Source organism: Cupressus sempervirens, chromosome 8 (genome assembly GCF_028749045.1).
Source record: "Cupressus sempervirens isolate cs-2001-9-10 chromosome 8, ASM2874904v1, whole genome shotgun sequence".
Taxonomy (NCBI): Eukaryota; Viridiplantae; Streptophyta; class Pinopsida; order Cupressales; family Cupressaceae; genus Cupressus; species Cupressus sempervirens.
In genome coordinates this window covers 21,698,212-21,721,690 of record NC_143125.1, presented here as the reverse complement: position 1 = coordinate 21,721,690, position 23,479 = coordinate 21,698,212, and the positions used below count along the sequence as shown (strand labels likewise).

At 38.9% G+C, this 23,479-nt stretch overlaps 1 protein-coding gene across 1 annotated transcript in view; it reads left to right on the top strand.

Moving 5' to 3' along the window:
- The window catches only part of LOC149541380 (uncharacterized), a 189,522-nt gene that overhangs the window by 131,555 nt on the left and 34,488 nt on the right, over positions 1-23,479 (top strand). Inside the window, exons 11-12 of the mRNA XM_089796650.1 lie at positions 19,521-19,660; positions 19,874-20,167. Of these exons, the coding sequence (XP_089652776.1) occupies positions 19,521-19,660; positions 19,874-20,167 (434 nt within the window). The remainder of the gene's footprint in view (positions 1-19,520; positions 19,661-19,873; positions 20,168-23,479) is intronic.

The window sequence follows — 23,479 nt, the reverse complement described above, 5'->3', positions numbered from 1 at the left end:
TGAACAGATACTTGGGAAGCCCCCCATGTTGGGATTTGTTGCCTACCATCTTCACTTGTTTTTTCCGCGACTCCTGCTTGCTCTGGATCACCAGATAGTTTTTGGTAAAGTTCTGAGGGTTTTGCTACCCCTGTTGGAAGTGGTCCCTCCGACGGTGGTAAAAACGTTACTGCCTGCAGAGTCCCCTGGAGATGACTTAAACGAATTTCTACATCCTGTGAGTCGGAAGAGGATGAATCCATATCGCTGCCTTCTTCTTTTGAACTTTCATCATCCTCATCCTCTTCTGCTTCTGCTTCTTCAGTCACCACTGTTTGTTTCAATTTCTTTTTCTTGGGCTCACCACTATTATGAGATCCAACATCCAAGGTATCTAGATGGAGCTAGTAGTTCATAGCTGGTTTATATGGTTCTACTCTACTCGCTGGAACCAGTGTTCCCTGGTGTTCACTATCCACCTACGTGTGCACTACCTCCAAGAACAAGGCCACTGTATGATGACGCATATAAAAAGCCTTATGCTTCAACTCCATAAATTCTCGAAGTCTGTCCGAAAGAAATTTAGCCTAGTTATATATCTGTCCATTGTATAATCCATCCACTATAGGCAACATCCATACTGCAATGTCAGAAGTGTGGCTGCCCGTAGTGAGCTTACTTTTGACCAAATCTACCACACAATGCCATTCATTATTTGTTAGAAAAATTTTCTTCAAACCTCGACTGTTCTTGAGGATCCCTTCCCATTCCGCACTTGTAATGTCTTTTCGGCACATCAATTTTAGCAACTTCTTCTTGTCTGCTAGTGTCATAGAAATTCTTTCCACTTCTTGTCCTCTGTTAGGAATTCCGAATGCCCTACTTATTTCTTTGGTTTCATGAGAAATTGTCACCTGTTGTTGAAAATGTTGTATTATAGATTTATGACTTGATTTCTCATATCCTGTTATTAAACTTCGTAGGATAGACTCAAATCCTTTCAATTCAAAAATGGGCATGAAAATGATTTTATCTACCTTGGTTGTACATAATGCCTTCCTCAGGGTATGGTCGGCCGCTGCCTGCTCCCAAGTCCTGCAGTTGCCTCCCAGCACACTTTCAAATGTAATATTTTCAGCAGTAATGGTGATTTTCTGTGTGCCTTTCCCTTTGTTCTGTGTCATCTTCCTCGGCAATTTCTTCTTTTTAGGATCGATTATGTTTCCCTTGCTCGGGTTTCCAATACTTAGTTTCACCATTGTGTGTTGTTGTGTCAATGCCCAGATCTTTTTAATTGATTGTAGATGCCACCAACTGAATTGTAACTGGTTGTTGCAACTTTGCGTTACCACTCGTTGATGCTGTACATAATTTCTTAGTATGGAAATCTGCTGCTGTACTGGTGTTTGCCGTACAAAATTCTCCTGACCTTGTAGTGTTTGCCGTACGAAATTCCTCTTTCCTCCAAGCTGACGTATGGACTAGTGCCACCATACAGGAATCCTCTGTACGAACTCCTTGTTTTGTTGCCGTATGGGTATCTTTGGTGTAGTATGGGTGAGAGTTTGTGGTACAAAGGTCTTGTAATAACCCCGTACGATCTGTTGTTGACACACCGTATGGAAGGTTGGCGTATGACTACAACTCTGTTTATGCTTTTCCCTTGTACGATCGTCCGTACGGACTGCCCTTGATCTTCCTTCTCCACTGCTCGTACGGCTGATGTCCATATGGACTGTTCTTGTCCTTCCTTCTCCACTGCTCGTACGGCTAATGTTCGTATGGGCTGTGCTCGCCCTTTCTTCCCCAATGTTCATACGGCTGACGTCCGTACGGGTACTTCCTTATCTCCTTCCCTTGCACGTACGGCTAGTGCTTGTTGTTTCTCGGCTGCTATGACAAGTATCTCCTTATATAGATTTCTCCTAATTTGTTTCCCTTCACTACTCGTGCCTTTTATTTCACGTACTCTTTCTTTTCCTTTTTCCTTTTCTTTTTGTTTTAAAATTGGTTGCTTGTTGACTCGTTCCTATCTTTATAGGATTTTAACTTAGACCCATTTACTAGGTCTCTGATAGGTTTGTTATCCAAAGTAGTTAACTTTATTGCTCCATTCTCCTTTACTTCTGATATTTCAAATGGTCCTAACCATTGAACTTTAAACTTTCCTGGTTTTATTTCATTTTTCGCGTTGCATTTTAGTACCAATTGCCCTTGTCAAAAATCCATTTTCTTTAAATGTTTGTCATGCCAGAATTTTCGCCTTTGCTGGGCCACTTCCGTACTCCATTGAGCAAAAGTCCTCCTTTCATCTAGTTTAAGTAAAGAACATAGCCATTCTTTGAGGCTCTCCTCATACCCCGTCCTGTTATCGACTGCCACCTATAAGCTTGGTACTACATGTTCCATGGGTACCACGGCCTCCTGCCCATACATAAGGTAAAAGGGTGTATGTCCATAATGTCCTTATACGTAGTCCTGTATGCCCAGACCACGGCCGGAATGCGCTCCTCCCAATCTTCCCCTTCCACTTCACAAGTTTTATAGAGGATGGACACTATCACTTTATTTGTGGCCTCTGCTTGGCCATTCGCTCCAGGATAATAAGGACTTGATAAAGAATGAAAAATTCTATACTCACTTGTCATCATTTTGATGGTATGATTGATGAAATGTACTCCTCGGTCACTAGTTAGCTGGAGTGGAATTCCAAATCTGGTCATGATTTGCTCGTAAAAAAATCTGGCTGTGCTGAGGGTAGTATTGTCTGGGAGAGCCTGCACTTCCACCCATTTTGTTAAGTACTCTGTTGCCATCACTATGTATTTACATCGATGACTTTTGTTCATGGGTAAGGGTCCCACAAAATCTAGTCCCCACCGTTCAAATAATTCTTGTGGTTTAGACGGAAATAATAGCATGAAGTCTCTTTTGAGTGACCTTCCTGCTCTTTGACAAGTGTCACAACTCAGTACTCATTCCTTGGCATCTGCGAACAATATGGGCCACCATAGTCCTCCCAAAAGTACCTTTCGTGCCGTAGCATCTGGTCCCATATGACCTCTTGCCAACCCTTCGTGTGCCTCACTTAGGACCCCTGGAATTTCTTCCTCCATTATGCATCTTCTCAAGATTCCGTCTGGTCCCATTTTGTATAAAAACCCTTTGATTAACTAGAATGTGCTACTTTTTAAGGCAATTTCTCTTCTTTCTGCTGTAGGCATTTCCTTGGGAAAAGTTGTTGTCGATAGGTAGTGTCCAATTTTTTCGTACCATTGGGGTAAGACTGTAATCTTAAACAGGTGTGCCTTTGGAAAATCCTCACACACTCCTCTGCTGGAGGCTTCTCCTGACTTAATCCTTGACAGATGATCAACGATCACATGAGATTTTCCCGGCCTCACTATAATTTTGAATGAAATTCTTGCAGTAGGATTAGCCATCTACTCACTCTCCCTTGGATCACCGGTTTGTTTACCAAATACATTAGCGCTTGGTGGTTGACAAAAAATGTGAAGGGTGTAGCAAGTAGATAGTGCCTGAATATTTGAACTGCATAGACCATACCAAGTGCTTCCCTCTCCGTGGTATTGTAGTTCGGCTCTGCTTTTGATAGAAGCCTACTGGCAAAATATACAGGGTGATCCAACCCTTCCTTCCCTGTTTGGGCCAATGTGGCCCCTATAGCATAGTTGGATGCATCTACATGAACCCGAAATTCCTTGTCCCAATCAGGATAGATAAGGATTGGTGCTTCCACAAGTCTTTTTTTGAGTTCTTGAAAGATGTCTTCCTGCTCCTTCCATTCAAACCGTTCCCCTTTCCTAGTTAACTTTTCTAGCGGAAGTGATACTTTAGTGAATCCTTTGATGAATCGCCGATAATACCCAACATGCCCTACAAAAGATTTGATACCTGTCACATTCTCCGGAGCCTCCATTTCCAAAATTACCCTTATTTTGTCTGGATTTGTCTTTAAGCCTTATTTACATACTATATGTCCCAGAAGTCTACCGTGTGGGACCATGAATTGACATTTCTTACGATTAAGTGCCAGTCTCGCTCTCCAACATTTCTCCAGGCATTCTCCAATAATTTTAAGGTGGTGTTCCTTTCCGCTGTAAACCGACCAATCATCAAGGAATGCTTTAAAATTTCCTATTGACATACCATGAAAGATGTGTAGTATAATCCGCTGGAAGATAGCCGGTGCATTACATAGTTTGAAAGGCATCCTATTATAAGCATATACCCCATCTTCCACTACAAATTTAGTTTTCAGCTTATCCTCGTACGCAATACTAATCTAGTTATTCCTAGAAAATCCATCCATAAAAGAGTACATCTCATGGCAAGCTACTTCTTCTAAAATGCTGTTTGTAAATGGAATGGGAAATGGGTCTTTTATGGTCACCGCATTTAGGCTTCTGAAGTCTACACATATCTGAATTTGAGTACCATCTTTCTTGAGTGATATTACAATAGGAGAAACCCATTCGCTTGTCTGAACTTTAAATATTATCCCTGCGTCCAGCATCTTTGTGATTTCCTCTCCTATCCGCTCTGCATAGTTCCTCTCCTACCCGCTCCGCATAGTTTCTATTCATTCTATAAGGCCGTTTCTGCACTGGCCTTGCTCCCGGTACGAGTGGAATCTGGTGGACACACACCTCAGGTGGTACTCCTTTCAAGTCCTTGTATGTCCATGCAAAAACGTCTCTATATTCCATAAAGACTTTGAGGGCTGCCACTTTCAGCACAGGATCCCAATCATCACCTATAAAGATTTCATTGGTTTGCCCTACTCCTAGGTTTAAGGCTTGGAGGCTAGCCTCTTTGTATTCCACTTTTTGGTAAAAAATATGGGCAGGTGTCGTGTTCAAGGCAGTTACACCTTCTTTGTAGTCTGTATAGCCTTCTGGGTATCGTTTCTCCGATTCTTGTATTTGTAACATGTTGCAATTTGCTTGGGAGACTTCATAATCGCCCATCTGCTAGTGAAATAAATCCTTAAGGGAGTCTGTGTCATCCTCCAAGTACTCTCCCAACCTGAGTACTCCTTCCTCTTCGGGTTCCATCCCTTCATACTCTTCTTCTTCAGACTCAGATGCCAAGTCCTGACTTATTGACTGGTTTTTGAGATCAATAATGTACTTCCCTCTAATTCAATAGAGGGTGTTTCGTTTCAAGTTGTGATTGGCTTTTGCTACTACTAGCCATCCCCTCCCCAATAAAGCATCATATGCTTTTTTGACCAAGGTAATAACCACAAAATCTAAAACAAATTGTTGGGTTCCTATTATTACCTTTTGCGCTATCAAGGTGCCAATCGATTTGATGCCATGTTGATCTGCACCTACCAATTGAAATTTGGGAGGCCACAAGGTAGGTTTCCTAATCGCCTTCCAAGTATCTTCTGATAGAACATTCACCCCCGAGCCTCCATCAATTATTGTGTTGGAGAGTTTGTACCCCATAATTTCCATCTCTACCATTGCTGGCGCTGTCCCTAGACCCGTTGTACATAATCTATTTTCTTCCTTTTCCACTGAAGTTTCTTCTTGTTCTACCCTTTCTGCTTCTGGTTCCACTTGTTCTACTATTTCTGGTTCCCCCTGGGGGTCTTGTTGCATTGGCCGCGTTCCTTGTGTCAATGCGACTTGTAACTGTGGTAGAGTATCCAGTAATTCCCCAATGGAGACCAAAATGGTAGTTTCTAATACTTTCCTTATGATGTTAGGTACCCCCTTGCCCCTAGGGGTCTTGGCTGGCTTAGCTGTTGTTTCTCCTCTCAACTCATTTTAGATGGTCTGCTTTGCCTCCTCAAATCTTGTTTTTTCCACTGTCACCTCCGGGTACATAGCTTTCTTGGCTTGCATCCTTGTTATTGCAAGTACCTCCCTTTCTGATTCTTCAATATCTAGCATGTTCACACCTTTTTGCTTTGGGCAATTGGCATCCTCATGGTTGCCCGACCCACACCATTTGTAGAGCATTCCTCCATTCTGTCCCCCTCCGTTTTGACATTCTTGAGAAAAATGGCCCCATTCGTTGCATCTTCTGCATTGGATCATGGGCCGTCCTCAAGAATCATATTGGATTGCCCGTTGGGGTGTGTTCATGTTGCTATTGTTATTACTATTATTGGCACTGCCTCTTCGGTTATTCCTGTACCCTCTTGGTGAAGCTTCTATATTATTGTTCTTTGGGGGAGTTGCTGGTGGTGCAGACTGTTCTCTAGTAAACAGTATCTGTGCGTTCCTTGTTTTTAGGTTATAAGGGCAGCCTTTGATTGCATGACTCCCTATCTGGCAAATCTCGCAAAACATCTTTCTCGGGCATGCTCCTTTGGTATGACCTTTTTCGCAGTCTGTACACCATAGGTCTTTAACTTCCTTCTTCTCATCCTTAGTTCTGGCTACTTCATTAGCCGTTTGAGGTCCTTTCTCAAGGCTTGGATCGTTTTCTACTCTTCCTCACTCTCCTCCGAACTCTCACTAGAGCTTCCATGCTGTCTCCTCATGGAGGTTTTATTTTCACTTTCAATGTCCATGGCACGCGTACAAGCATCTCCAAAAGTGGATGGTGGGACTATTTTCATTTTTTTTCTTAAGGATAGGGTGAGGCCTTCAATGAACCATCTTTTCTTTAACCCGTCCGTAGGCTTATTGTCCAATTTGCTGATGAGCTCCTTCAGTCGCTTGGTATAAGCCTTCATCGATTCCTTCTTGTCTTGCCTGGTGTTATAGATTTCTGTGACAATTTCATCGTCATCTCTTAGCAATTTGAATTCCTCCTCAAATGCTCCACGCAAGTAATCCCAAGTGTTCTTCTTGCCAGCATCGAGGTCTGCATACTAATCTATGGCAATCCCTCTTAATGTGGCAGGAAATGCCTTCAACCATTCATTACTATCATTCTCCCCGTTCTCTTGCCATATAGTTATATAGGTTTTGCAATGGCAAGTAGGGTCCTCTAATTTCCCCCATGAATTTGGGCAATTTTTGCTTATCAACTGCCATTTTCTTTCCTTGTTGCCGCCTTCCCAATGGAACCCTTCCTCCTGAGGGAACACCACCACCCGGTGGAACCCTACTTCCAGATGAGACACCACTTCCTAATGGAACACCCCTACCGGATGGAACCTTGCTTCCCGTTGGAACACCCCCTTCCGATGGAACTCCACTTCTTGATGGAAGTTTACCTCCCGATGGAACACCACTTCCTGATGGAAGTTTACCTCCCGATGGAACACTACTTCCCGATGGGCTAGACTCCTAACCCCTTATCTACTCTTGAGAAAGTTCTTGCCGTTCAGGGGTTTTCGGTTTTCGTCACCTAGATTGCCTTTCCGGTGTGTCTGAAATAACCAAATTGGCTGGTTCCTCAATAGTAGTTCAATCCACCCTTCCTGACTCTGATGGGAATCCCCTTGTGCTCTCCAGTTACGATGTCTCTCTTCTTGCTGTTGGAGACATAAGGTTCTTAGGGCAACTTCCTCCTTAGTTTCATCTTCTGGTACTGTACTTTGGTATTTCTTTGGAATTAGGGGCATGAAGTAATTCAGTGCCTATCTCCCTCTCTTGGCTTATTGGGTTCCTCTCCTTTGGAATTCCGCGCCCTCTCAGCAAACCGTTCAAGAACTTGTTGCCTTCTTCTTTCCCTCTCGATTTGTGCTCTTTTATCCTTGATATGTACGAAATTCCTTGCCAAAAGCCAAGGAATTTGTCCTAGGAGATCATGCACTGCTGGTGGCATAAAGAGTTCGTGGCGTACTGTGCTCTCAGGAACTGTCCTCTCACGGGCTTCCCTTTGCACATATTGCTTGACCACAACCTCCCATGCTGTCACCAGGTCGCATGTCAACGTATCCTCCCTAGTTATTTCCTCCTCTCCATCACTATTAGTAATTTGGATATAAGGTATAAATGGTCTTCCCATTAGTCCATCCTGTCAAGCACAATACCTCCAGATCCGAACTTAGGCAACGATGCCAAAAATGTAGAATGGAATTACCAACCAAATCTCAAAATATAGAACTATGTTAATCATATAGAACAACTCAATTTATTAACAAGAAGTAAAACCTTGCAGATACTATCTTACCATAATAATGATAGGCAAGGAAATGATCTTTCTTTATTAATACCAAAAAACTACACCAGTACATTACCAATGTTCCAAATATTTATAGACGGTCGGTGAATTGGAAACCAACCGACGCATTTCCTCACCGGCTAACTACCCAACCTGACTAGTTTAACAAGTACTAAACATAACAAGTATTTTATTCCGACTACATGCCTCCTCATATCATATACATATGTCAGTGTAAGAGTGCCTTGAAACACAGACATAAAAGAGTGCTATTACAAGTTACAGCATATCCAAAACCTGTGATACTTAACATGGTACTATAGCAGATTCGAACCTCTAGGAATTTGAATGTTTTTGAATGATGAATTCTTATCTGAGAATGATCTGGGGATTACAAAATATTGGACCAGCTGAGTGCTTTCCTATTAACATTTTTGTAATCACCGTTGTTGGTGGTGTAATATTGCTTGCTCCTCACTTTGTCCCACACATTGCGAATACCTCAGTGACGCAAACAGTTGTGAGCCTTAATGATGCGAGATCGACAAAATAAGTACAACAAAATCAGAATTATCAACCTAGTGTTACTATAGTTCAATGCATTTGTGATAATGCTAAGTATGTTGTTTTGGACTCTTGCAAAGAGCAAATCCCATGGTGTTGAATGTGGACACGTGTCCCTTTTTTTTGGCTGCTTGCATTTCGGCCAGCATAGCGAATTATTCATGGGTCCTCCTCAGCTTCCTCATATTTTTTGGTTATCAGATGTTACATATCTATTTGTCTGCTTGACGTTTGTATTCTATATAGACCTAGTCCATGTAAGAATGAATAACACATATATTGAGTTTTGAAAAGAGGATGAAGGGCATGGTGATGTTTTTGGTAGCGGTAACACTTTTTTAATCACATATCAAGTCTATCAGCAAATGATTCGGTAGTCATGAAATGTTCGAATGTGTATCAGTGATGATTGCTTAATGGTGTTAATTAATATCTGTTTGAGATCAGTTTAGAAGATAAGATTAGATTGCTTGAAGAAGGTTGTAATGGACAATGGTAGCACGAAGAAAACGATATATTCTGACAGCAATGAAGTATCTAAAAACACAAAGACACGCGAAGGACAGTTGTCGAAGCATATCTTTATTTGCAAACTTGAATGTAAAATATATCCTGATATATGTGCAAAGAGAGTCTCATGATGACTCTGGAGATTTACAAGGGCTGAAGGTAACATGTGCTGTGACAAATGGAGTCCACTTTCTGCATCACTGACTTTGAAAGAATACCTATCAAAGTGCATAGTATATATGAACATCGAATTCCATGGGTTTCTAAAAATGCCAATAACAAAACAACATATATGAGGATCCAACTAGGCATTTGACTCAGAGGAAGACACACAGATTCAGGAATACTTATTAAACGGTCTGCAACCAAGATGGGCAGAGGTCCCTGCAATGTTACAAGGGCAGTGATGTAAAGAAATTGATGGCGTAGTAAGGACATTAAGTGTAATATCCCTTTCCGGATATCCACTAAAAATCCTTGATATTAAACTAGCAAATTTAAAACTAAACAATAAACCAATATTTGATATAAATTCCAGAACATTAATCGATTTATAAGCAGCAGATATGCATAGGAGAAAACCCAGAAAAGTGTGTTTATTTCCTCCAATATTCAGAAGTACATATTTAAATCAGCAATTAACACCAATAGTTGCCAAATAACATTACTGTATTATACAACAGCAATACAATAACACACAACAATTCAGAAAATCCAATCTTATAAACAAAAATAACAGTCAGATTGGAAATATAGATAAAACCTGTAAAAAGCTAGGTTTGCTTACAACCTCCAAAAGCTTTTTCAAGGGTTTACGCCTTTGAAGAGATAACCAGTAACTGTTTCCAGCTCCCAGATTAGTATTTGTTTTAAATATTATAATCTTCATAACTTCCCATGTGGAGTCTGTTGTACCTTTATCACTTTTCCAAATGTGATGCACGCTCTTTTAAGCAATGTGGGATAAAACACCTTTTTTGTCCTTTAGTCACTTAAGTGAACATAGTACCTTTTTAAAATAAAGTGACAAGTTAAATGAACTTTAAAAGTCACTTAGCCAGTAAACTATATAATCATCAGGCATCAAAATAACTGACCAAATGAACTCGGCTAAACATGTGCAATAGCTCGTTGGAAAGCTCTCGGCGAGACGCTTCCAAACCAACACTGAGATATCAAGAATTCTGAGCCCTGTTTATTTACTAAAAATAGTAATCATCCGGACAACCTACCAAAACTACTCAGATGGGTCTGAAATTGGAAATGTCTAGGCCAAATCTCGAACTGAACCCCTTAAAGAACCTTTTCTAGGCAAAGTGAGCCGGCAACACTAAATTATAATGTCCCAGGAAAAAAGGGGACATTACAAAGCCTCCCTTCTCAAAGATTGCTTGCCCTCAAGCAATCTGCTCATACTTGTAGAAACCAAATGCCGGGATCCCATACTCGCCTCGAGAAAGAGGTTCTACACCTCGACCAATGTACCTCGACATGCATCTTCCCTAACTTGGAATGGTGAAATAGTACAATAGGAATCAATGTGCCAAATAATTGAATGCCAGGATCCCAAGGCTCGCCATTAAGGGACACTAGCTGCCATATGCTGCTGCCTTGTGTATCAATACCCTCAGTCAAAAAGAATGCCTCACTCCATGAGTGACCTTGCGAGTCTCTGATATCAAGTGAAGATGGGGGCTCAACAATATACCAATATCCACCTCGAGATGATAGCAACCGAACTCTCCACCTAGCTCCTCAATAAAAAGCAATACATAGGGATGCTCCACCTGGATCCCAAATGAAAACTCGTACGCTGTCTTGGATACCATTGACCAGCTCCTGTAATATCTGTGCCATTGTACCACTGTACCACTCCTGCAATATCTGTACCGATGACAATGACAGAGCTGGCCAATCTAACTCCACTGCCATATCACCTTGGTGAAAACAGAGTAATCCTAATCTTTGGAACTCTGATGTGTTAGAAAGCTGAAACACACCGATCGTAATCCTGTGACTGTGTAACACCACAACATAATCCACCAGATGTAATATACTATTAACACTTGGGTCCCTAATTACCCAATCAACATGATCCTAGGTAAAGGAAAAAGTGGTTGGTGAATCACCAACATCATGAATGCTAAAATTGTCTTCAATATACTGCTGAAATAAAAATGGAGACACCTCATGTGGTACGTAGGGTAATGTATGCTCTCCCCACTCATCTACAAATAACTCATTGACCCTTAAAGGCCAAATAGAATCAACGAATATACTACCAACATACATAGGCAAATCACTACTAGCAGGATTATACCAACAAGTAAAGTCACCAATCAACAAGTAGGCTGTGGCCATCTCATAAGAGCTAGGTGATAAATCTCTAAGTAAGTTGAAAAATCCCTTAGAGCATGCTAAGGATAAATATGAACTTCCTACTCCACCATAAGTACCCTCGCTTATGTCAAAGTCTTCATAAAAGGAAGGTTCGCCATTAATTGAAATTTTTGAATTATCCTCACTTGTTGTATCACTAACCATGTGCTTTTGTGAAAATGTACAGCCGCTTTCATAAAAATCAGAATTTTCAGACTCATCAACTTGCTGATCCATAAAATTTTTCTCATCATAGAAAGTCTCAGATGGGGAACACGTAATTGAATTACATTGTTTTCCTTCACATCTACCCGCTTTATGAATTTCTTTAATGATTTGCGTGATTTCTTGTGCCCTTGAACCACGGTTATCTTCTTCATAAGTGGCTGCCCCACTCGTTTGATTTTCAGCTTTGTGGATGGAGTAATGTGTTAAGCTCAATTGAAGGCATAGCTCATCTACCTCACTCTCCTTGTCCCTTCCAAATTTTATTGCTATATCTCTATCCATTAATAGTTGCAAGTAGTCATATTTTATCATTTTCGAAGTTTCAAAAATAGTATGTAAAAGAGGACTTGTGATACCACATGCATTCCCATGCCTCTCTTTTATCACAATCTTCCACATGAGATCCTCCATCAAATTGGAAGAATCATCCATCCTCGTCAACACTTGGACAATCTTGTCCTCTTTGACCAAAAGCATATCCAATAAGTCAAGGAGTGATAATGGTTTTTGATCATCTCCTTTGAACACAAGCGGCCTGTTCTCCATATAATCTCTTGATTTTTCATCACCTAGGGAGACAACAGTTTCAGATATGTCCTCTAACTCAATGTGTGCTAATCATCTATTTTGCCATCATTGCGGTCCATTTGCTCCTTATCAAAACTTGACATAATTTCTAGCCTAGTATCATCATAAAATTTATCCAAGTTAATTTCCATGTCACCAAATAAGATGCTGGTGTTTTTCATAACTAAATAAGATGGGGAGTTGCCAACGTTGGCAATTTGGTTAACTCTTCTACCTGGGCCATCAATATGCTCATCAAAAGGACTAGTGTAAACAACTCCATAAGATACTTCTGTCTCCCAATTACTTGTTAGTATACTTGTGCCATTATTACTACTACTATCAAGTTGATTGATATCTTACCTATGCAAATTTCTGTAACTGTCCTCTGCAAGGAGATTTCGAGCCAATTCATAGTATTTGTTTCTTATCATATCCGTCCTGTTTTGCAGCTCTAGCTGAAAGTCCACATATTCCATGAAGGGTAATTCTTTTTGAATCTGTGGAGGAAATTTGTTGTACTCATCATATATGCTCATTATTTCAGTCCTCATATCGGATTGGAAATTTTGGGCTAATTGCTGTTGCGATTTAACAATGTCTTTCTGAGTTAAATGATCAGGAACAAGTGCAATTATTTATCACAATCTGTAATGTAAGCAATATGACTCTGACTGTGCATATCATGACATCAAATTATGATTCAATAATGTCAAGAATAAGAAGCAGAGTTGTACAGGACTGTCATTCTTGATTGATGCTGACTGACATCTAAGGTTTGTAAAAGGAAGTCCCAGACCAACATCTACAGATATGATATCATTTGATAAACCAATCTTCTCAGAATTGCAGTGGCTTTCAATGAATGGACTTTGACTGTGGTGACTTGAAGAAGCCATGGCTGGGAAGTCCTTGTTACGATAACCATAATCTAAATATATCAACCCAGATGAGGATCGTGACTTGGGGAAGCTATGGTTGGGAAGTCCTTTTCACGATAACCATAATCTCATGTCCAATAGAAGTATCAATAAATATGGTCTAAACTCCTCTGGCTATGTACAGAAGATGTCACTTAGCATTTCAAACACCCAAAGACCTGTCCAAAAAGCCCTACACATCTGCACATAATATTCTAATGCCAGTACACATCCTTAAGGTGGCTATCACGGAAACGGTTCAGCTATTTCAGTTCAACAAGATGTAGTTTAACCGCTCAACACCCAACTTATGTAATCAGTTTCTTAAGTCTACCTCCAACCAATGAAAAGTCAACAGAACTATGCTTGTTGTGGAGATGCATTTGCAATCTACTATTATACGTCACTTTGTCTATTATACCTATCACTGTCTACTTCACGTGGTAACCTTAAACTCGTCTCCCCTCCTTGTATTCTGCAACTGTAACCGAGTTAATGGTGTGACAATGGGAGGTGTTTGACTGTAGTTCTGAGTGCATAGTATAAATTCAATAATACATGTGACATACGCAAATGAAAGGGATGAATGGATGAACTTTCACAGAGCGAGAATAATCTAATAATTTGAACTTCGAGGTATTATGACAAATAGTTGCCGTGAAATCATAGATTCTCAGAATTCATGCATACAGTACTCAGCATCTTGCTGAAATAATGGCTATGGTATGGTATTCAACTCGACCAAGTGGAATAATACTGTAATCAAATTTTAAAGAGCTATGCCCAACATTCATGATAGTATACTTACGTGCCTTGCTCAGACTCATATAATAGACCCACTCACGTTATAAGAGTACATAGACATGTGCAAGGAAAATGCCATTGAAACCTTTGGTCTGCTCTACGCATACAACCCAGTCTACCTTCTTGATTTCCGTCCAACCTGTTGTCGGCAACAATATGGTCTCAAACCGTGGGGAGTATAACCCAAATTGCAACGTCTGAAGCTTTCATGAATAGTGCGAAGTGTCGTTGGTAAATATTGTGTAATTGACGGGTTGATGTCGTCGGTAATTGTTATGTAGCCGATGGGCCCCTTCGGGAAGGTTCTTGTTATGTAGCCGACGGGTCCCTTCAGGAAGGTTCTTCGGAATGGTATATGTACAAATTTGGATCATGGTTGTAATCATCATTGGAAGCATTATGTAATCTCTTCGGCATATATGCGAATAATACAAGGAGTACTGCGGTGTTACATGTTCTTATTTATTGTCTGTATGCATTAATCTATTTACCCCCTATGGTAACCAATTACAACCATGATCTAAAGTTGTACATATACCATTCCGAAGAACCTTCCCAAACAGGCCTGTCGGCTACATAACAGGAATCTTCTCGAAGGGGCCCGTTGGCTTCATAACAATTACCGACGACATCAACCCGTCAGTTACACAATATTTACCGACGACACTCGACACTATTCATGAAAGCTTCAGACGTTGCAGTTTGTGTACATAACAAGAACCTTCCCGAAGGGGCCTGTCGGCTACATAACAATTACCGACGACATCAACCTGTCGGCTACACAATATTTACCGACGACATCATCCCCCCCAAAAGAAAAAGTCGTCTCCGGACAACAATTACAAAATATCTGAGACAGATTAACAAAACATAATACATTAACTGACTAACTACAACAAAATAGATATGTTTTTTTCATACCACTTTCACATTCGTCCCGTGCTTGCACCAAACTAGTCTCCAAAATATGTTGCATTTGCAACTTTTGCTAACACAATACTGTTTCCTTAGCTGACCTTGATGGCCACCTGTGCCACTTTCTCTGCTTCCAACTCCTGGGTACACTGAGCCAAGTGTCGCTGTACTGCCTTCAACTGGATGATTAGCTCCTCCCGAGCTCTCTATGCATCCACCAAGATAGCCTTACGTCCAACACCTACTCAGAGTGCCTCAAAACGTATCACCCCTCTCGAAGGGCTTGCTTCGTTGATCTTTCCACCTCTGGCACACTATGCGTGCAGTAGCTCCAAGTCTCATCAACTAGTCACACTTCCCATGACATAACTGAATCGATTGGGGGTAAATGAATTAATGCATATAGACGATAGACAAGAACAACAATACTCCTTTTATTATTCGCATATATGTTGAAGAGATTACATAATGCTTCCAATGATGATTACAACCATGATCCAAAGTTGTACATATACCATTCCGAAGAACCTTCGCGAAGGGGCCCATCGGCTACATAACAATTACTGATGACATCAACCCATTGGCTACACAATATTTACTAATGATAGTAATCATCATTGGAAGCATTATGTAATCTCTTCGGCATATATGCGAATAATAAAAGGAGTATTGCGGTGTTACATGTTCTTATTTATTGTCTGTATGCATTAATCTATTTACCCCCTATGGTAAACACCGAGCTCACCCCGTGATCCTCAGCCCGTGCTATTCTTGGTGGACACTGGAGGATGTTGATTGCTTGTGGAAGATGAACCTGATCAGCATTACAACCTACTATTAGGGCCATCATTAGCTTGAGGCCGTGGATCATTCGATTGGGCCTGTTTCCTTGCCGCGGCAACACAACTATTCCTCACGCCTTGTCATCATTGGATGATCACTGGTTTCCAAGGCCACGTTAGGAGGGAGAATGTCCTGCAGAGATGACGTAGTTGGGAGATGTATGGATGCAACTTGCCGTTGTGATATACTCGACTCTTGTGATGTTAAAACCGTCCTTCCTGTGAAAATAGACTCTCACCGGATGCAAATGCCCAGACGATAATAAAACCTCCCACTTGAGCTTCAATCAAATGCAGATGCTATTGAAAATTTGTATGCCATACCCGCCTATAGACGTCCAATCCTGAGATTTGATGTGAGCTTGCTTTGGATTCGTGATCCCTCACTGAATACTCTCAGCCTGTGATTGCAACCCACGGGTTCCAAGTAAAACTCGTCACTGACCTGACATGATGACCTTTAGATTGATGCTTCACTTTGCCAATAGGGTAATAGCAAGTTGGTAATGAACAGTCGTTAACAACCCAGTGAATGATCGGAATGTTGTTTTTCCTCCTATCTGTAACGCCCTTTAGTAGCTATGATAGTACTTCGAAAATATGAAAGAGTAGACTCATTTAATCCCTTCATTGAACATTCTACCTTGCGGCCAGTATAACAAACTTCCAAAACATGCTCAGAAAATGTATTTAAAATACATAAAGCCAGGTATTTAGTCTGCACATACCTCCAACTGACCCAGATGTGATTCTTATTCATCTTGCTGATTTCTGCCTGTATTATGCATTAACTTTGAAAAGAGAAAGAATTGGGGTGACGTCCAATCTTTCTTGGAAAACTAAACTTGAAGGATTTCGTCCTCAGAGTTTTCAGAGCAGTCACATTAAAGCAACTAGAATGTGTCAATATATTGATTTCCTATATTCATTGTGTGTGATTCCACAGGATGGTAGGATTCTTGGTTCTGATACCACTGTAATATCCTTTTTTCGGATATTTACTAAAAGCCCTTGATATTAACCTAGCAAATTTAAAAATGAATAGTAAACCAATATTTGATATAAATTCTAGAATGTTAATCGATTTATAACTAGCAGATATGCATACGAGAAAACTCAGAAAAGTGTGTTTATTTCCTCCAATATTTAGAAATACATATTTAAACTAGCAATTAACACTAATAGTTGCCAAATAACGTTATTGTATTATACAACAGCAATACAATAACACGCAACAATCCAAAAAATCCAATCTTATAAACAGAAATAACAGTTAGATTGGAAACATAGATAAAACCTATAAGAAGGCTAGGTTTGCATCCAACCTCTAAAAGCTTCTTCAAGGGTTTGCGTCCTCAAAGAGATAACTAGTAACTGTTTCTAGCTCCCAGTTTAATATTTGTTTTAAATATTATAATCTTCATAACCTCCCATGTGGAACCTGTTGTACTTTTATCACTTTTCCTAATGTGATGCATGCTCTTTTAAGCAATTTGAGATAAAGCACCTTTTTTGTCCTTTAGTCACTTAAGTGAATATAGTACCTTTTTAAAATAAAGTGACAAGTTAATGAACTTCAAAAGGCACTTAGCCAGTAAACCATATAATCATCAGGCATCAAAATAACTGACCAAATGAACTCGGCTAAACACGTGCAATAACTCGTTGGAAAGCTCTTGGCAAGATGCTTCCAAACCAACACTGAGATATCAAGAATTTTGAGCTCTATATACTTACTAAAAATGGTAATCATTCGGACAACCTACCAAAATTGCTCAGATGGGTCTGAAACTGGAAATGTCTAGGCCAAATCTTGAACTGAACCTCTTAACTAACCTTTTTGCCCCTGAAACCTAGGCGAAGTGAGCCAACAACACTGAATTATAATGTCGTCGAAAAAAGGGGAAATTGCATTGTCCAGAATGCAAATAAATAATCAGAGATACATCACAGATAATGATCAATTGAAAAGAGAGCTACGAACTTATATGCTTTGAGACGAGCTTAGGCTACAAAATGATGGTGTTTATGAATACTTATTATTTCTTAGCGTGTTTAATTAATAAATGAAAGGAACGTGATTTCTCCGCAGGAGCTTATCTATGAGAAATGAGCATATATGAAGTCAAAACTATTGGAAGAGGTTTGATATAATCATTGTTCATCATATTGGTACCGACAAATACATAGCCAGAGCGGAGATCATAGTTGACATGTTTTGATAAAGACTTACAATTATCGAGAGCTTGACATTTCGTTAGAGGCAAACATGGAAAGAGAGCGAGCAGATAGAGGATATGTTTTAGTTGACTTTTGATGAACCTAGTCATATTCATTCAAATGGAGTAGACCATGTCGAGATGAACTCTCTAGTGATTGAGAAACTGTAGTAGTTAGAGGATTATGATTCATGAGATGATATGTGCAGACTCAAAAGTCTTTATGCGAATGCCTAAACCATAGATGGGCCCTGTGTACATCATGAGGAAGTGACGACTTCCAAATGATTATCACTTGTATTTGTAGAAGGTTTGGAAAGGTGATGATCTTACAATAACTTAATCTTCTATTATGATGGATATCTTATGATGTTTAAGTAGATCATGATAGATTATATCTTGCATGATGGATTAATTTTCTTAAACAAACCATGAATATAATGTTCATATGGTAAGTATTATTGAGGATACATGTGCACATACCTTATTGACATTTTGAGTACTTGGTGAATATCACGTGACTTGATATTCTGAGGCCATTAATCTTAATATCATGAGATGATATGTAAATGGTGGGTATCTTCTAATAAAAAATATCCTTAATCATGCAATCTTGATGTTACGTTGAGGTAATATCGAATCATGTGTTTATCCTCCCTTGCTAAGAGGAAGGTAACATATAATCATGTATGTAATCTTTTTATATATCTTACTTTTCACACTATGTTGTTTATTTGGATATAAATCACTCTTCCTAGCTAAGAGGGAGTGTTAATGATTGTAGCTTCCATCGGATGATTCCAATCGATGAAATCAAATGTTTGAATGGCCCTATTGGCTCTTAAACATTTGATATCTGTATTTCTCTATTATCATTATCATGGAGCATTATTATTATTGATAATAAATTATTAAGTATATATATATATATATATATATATATATATATATATATATATATATATATATATATATATAGTATGTATGTATGTATGTATATTATACATATGAGATATATTATACATTTACAAATATTATTTGTGATAATTAATATGAGTTAAGAAGAGACATGTCTCTACGGGAGACATGCCTCTTCATATCATATGCATATGTCATTATAAGAGTAACTTGAAACACAAAGACATAAAAAAGTGCTATTACAAGTTACAGCATATCCAAAATCTGAGATCCTTAACAAATTGGAATAATGATGAATTAGTTGATATTAATTCCTGATGTTAAGTTTCGAACAGCTCTATTACCTAGAAATGCATGATATAATTGATTTTACAGGATAAGCAAATTGCCTTTTCATATATTGATTTATCTCATGTAAAAGATGTTCTCTACACAGTTCAAGAATCAGCTGCAGTGTACGTCTGGTAAACATTGAAGTGTGCTCTTTTTCCATCATCCAGGATAACTCTTTTAGATCTTGTATTTAGTATGCAAAAGAGTAATGGTTACAAATTATAATTTGTGAATATTTCATTTAGGTAGCAATGGTTGGCAAGCTGGTGGGATTCTTGGAGGCAAAGCTGGTTTAGATGTTGTAACTGTAAGATCAAAACGAAGTTCTCTTGTCACAAGAGGTTCCAACATCAGAAGTGGATGCTTATCATCAGCAGGTCCCAAGGTGAGATATTATTTAGTGCAGATCAATGTTGTCCAATTATGACTTTTGTTGGCAGAGATATCAAGTTGACAGGTTTGATATGCAGATTTTGTTGGCTGATCAATGCTATCCAATTATGATTTTTGATGGCTTATGCCCATTTTAAGAGTTCTATTTCATCTGTCTATATTTTGATTTTCTTACAATATTGCTGAAATTAAAATGTGAATCCAGGCATTTATTTCTGGTGCACGAAAACGATCTTATATTGGAAATGGAACTGCACTCCATTCACTTGTTGAGAAAACAAAGCAAATTAGCTCCTTCAATACAGTAGACACCAAAGAAAGAGAAGATGTCAAGGGTGATGTATGTAATACAAGAACGATTCAATTGGAGGTTTTGCAAATGCTTAAAAAGGGCATGGCTAATTTAGAGAAAGATATTCCTTGGATATGTTTCCAAAGAGCGTGGAGGAAACAGCGGTCTCCTTGGTATAAGGGGCTGCGAGAATCTACTACTCTTCAGGTTTGGACTTTATGATCCCTTCATGAAGGCACTTTATTCTGTTGATGGATATGGGTTCCAGAATTTATTGAGTGATTTACGTGATGGTTTCTGGTAGGATTGCCATGTTTTTCCACTTCGACAATGCCTTGTTAAGTTCACTTTCTGTGGTTTTAATTTGCACTTTACAACACTTTTAGTTCTTTAGCTGCACTAATCTACATTGGGGAATTTAAATCACAACGATAAGGGTAATAAGGACTAAGATTCTGCTGCATAGAGTTCCTTTTACTAATCCTAAGCTGCTTCCTGTTATCCTTGTTTAATTTGTGTAGCCATAACAGTGCTTTAATTTCAAATTATTTAGTAAATTTAGAAAGTTGCTATTTATCCTAGAAAGCTTAATGCCATGAAAATATTGAAGAAAGTTTAGACTGAGCTGCATTGTATGCCATTGTGCTGATACACCCACATGAATACAGCATATCTAATATGCAAAAAGCATGGATATGTATCTTATATATCAGTTTTTTGTTTGCATAAAAGCACATACGGGTTACTTGAAAAGTTTGTGTGGTAACTGGATATGTTTCACTGTATCTATGCAGTGTTCACATAGGCATAAAGGTATACCGGTTATATAAGGTTACAAGGTCAATGCACAGAATCATACAAGTATTTTGAGCTATATAAAAATTCCATTTAAAAAATTGGGTGATACCTAGATCAAAAAGAAAAACAATCATATGCAAATTTTGCTGATTCTTGTGGTCAAGACTGCATTACAGATTTTTTGTTTTTGTCAATTTATTGGTTCCGTACCTCATCAGCTTTGGACCATGGCATAATTGGATATTCTTTACACATGTTTTCAGCATTCATAAGCAAGCAAAACTGTTGTATGAAAAATGAGGCCTGAATGTGAGAGAATTAGATGGTTCACACTCCAATGAGAGCTTGTATTTGTGGGAAGTTATAGTGGTTGTAACTTAATGTAAGTTATTTTTAGATAGTCTTCTCATTGACTTCAGCACGAGCCTTTGATTAATGAATCTGAAATCATATGCAATAGCTGACTGCCAATGAACATCTGCTAATATGTAGGCATTACTAAATTGGGTTTATGGAACTAGTTGTCCTAGGACACATAAAGCGATATAATTATAAATTCAATTCAACTGTAAAACATAGGACAAAGCTTTGACCTTTTAAACCAAGATTATCTGTATATTAAAATGAAACCTTAACACTAGAGCAGCATCCATGCTGGACAGATATTCAAACTAGCCCTAGGCAACGTCCTCTGCCAAGACAGCAAGTTTTTGATAAAAAAAGCATTTGCAAATTGTCTGATCTTATAATACGGAAGAGAACCAAAAATGGGCCAGAATTCGGGATAAGGTATTACCAAAATCAAGCCTTATGTTTGGACACGGAAAATCACCAAAGGTAGCCCCCAGGTATGGACAGGCCATCTATTATAATCAGGCCTTATCTTAACCGAAGAAATATATTTGTAATATTGATGATGAACAAATATACGTCAAACAGCATCAAACAACCAAGATGACCACTATAAAATGACATAAACAAGGCTACATAAGTCCAGAGTTCAAATTCAAAATTCAAATCACCAGTTCAGACTACAAGTGTGAGCACATATGATAACCAACTGCCACCAATAGAAAAATATCATAAAAACTGTTGTACATTGGTCCTTCAATATAGAAGTTGCTAATGCAAAATATCCATCAAAAGAAACACACCAGTGGCAACAGAACTGGAAAAAGAACAACAATATTTTAATCTATAGATTTTATAGCTTTCTTCATCTTTTCCTTGGCTTCAAAGATGTCAATAACCTTTTTAGCCAACACCTGAACTAGACTATTGATTCCTTTTCTAATCCACCACTCTGAGAAAGTAAAAGAATATCATCAAAGCTGCAAAACTTTGAATATCATATCCCCTGTAACATTAATCTCATCATCCTTAAAACCATTTTCCCCAACATCGTTATCAGCTTCATGAGTGCTTGTATCATCCTTGACCATAGTTGTAATCATGACTTTAAATCTTAGGCTTAGACGCTCTTCGACCAATTGTTAGATGCCCTCTTCAGACTTGCTAATTTTCTCAGACAATTGCAAAAGCATGAGAGAAACTGCCAGTTCTTTATAAAAGTTAGTAACATTTCTGCATTCACCCTGAAAAACATGCTTATTTCTGCTAAGATGAAGCAAAGCACCTTAGCAGACAGAAGAAGCAAATCTTATGGATTGACTGATGAAGCAGCGTTGGAGCCTTTGATAGAGCCAAACAAGATATGGCATCAACAGATTTCCCAAACATTCCTATAAAGGAGCAAAACATTTTTAGCATAAAAACAATAGAAAGAAAAAAGATGAACAATTGTTTCTTGCTCTCCACAGACTAAACAAAGACTGTTATCAAGCAACCAGGAGATCCCCATCAGCAAGCCTCAAATAGAAATAAAACTATCTAAAAAAACACTTATTGGGTATAAGCAGTGAAACATGGGGACTCACATCTGCCAAAACCTTGAAGTACCCATCCCCGAGACATCCCCACACTGGGTGCTTGAAGTACCTGAGAACCCCCACCTCTGCCATTCCGCAACCACACCGCCACTGGGATGGGTACTTGAATTTCTATTTGAATTTTGATTTTTGAATGTTACTATTGGGTATGTAGTATGTTACTATGTTGAATGTTTCTAGTTCATGTTGCGATTTTTCTATGTTCAAGTATTTTAATTTTGTATGATATCCTGAAACATCATTTCATAACTAGCATTTTAATTTCTATATGTATAATATACAGCACCCCTCCCTGCTCTGTCGTCCCCTCCCTGCCATCCCCTGGTTTTTCCCCTGCCGTCCCAAAATTGAGGCCCATTCTCCCCCCATCATGGAAACTCGTCCCGATGACCCCCCCTCTTGACATACCCCAACGCCGGTGTTACATTGGGTATAAGAGAACTAGACCAAAGAAAATTGAGCCTATAAGTCCACATAGCTTTTGATTCATTCTGCTCTGGGAGGTAATGAAAAATATCCAGTTTGGAAAGCATTTGATACACATTTTTGACAACAACATCAATCAATATACAGCTAGAGTCGCAAGAAAAAATGTTCCATAACTTTGTATCATGATGAGTCTTAAAAACAGGCACACTTTTAACAACCTTCATTATCAAAGAGTAATTTCTTTACTGAGAACATTCCATTGGATGAAGCTGTTATAGTTAACAATGTTTCTGAAATTCTTAATCCCTTTGTAAAACCAATTTAGAGCAGAACAACCCTTATG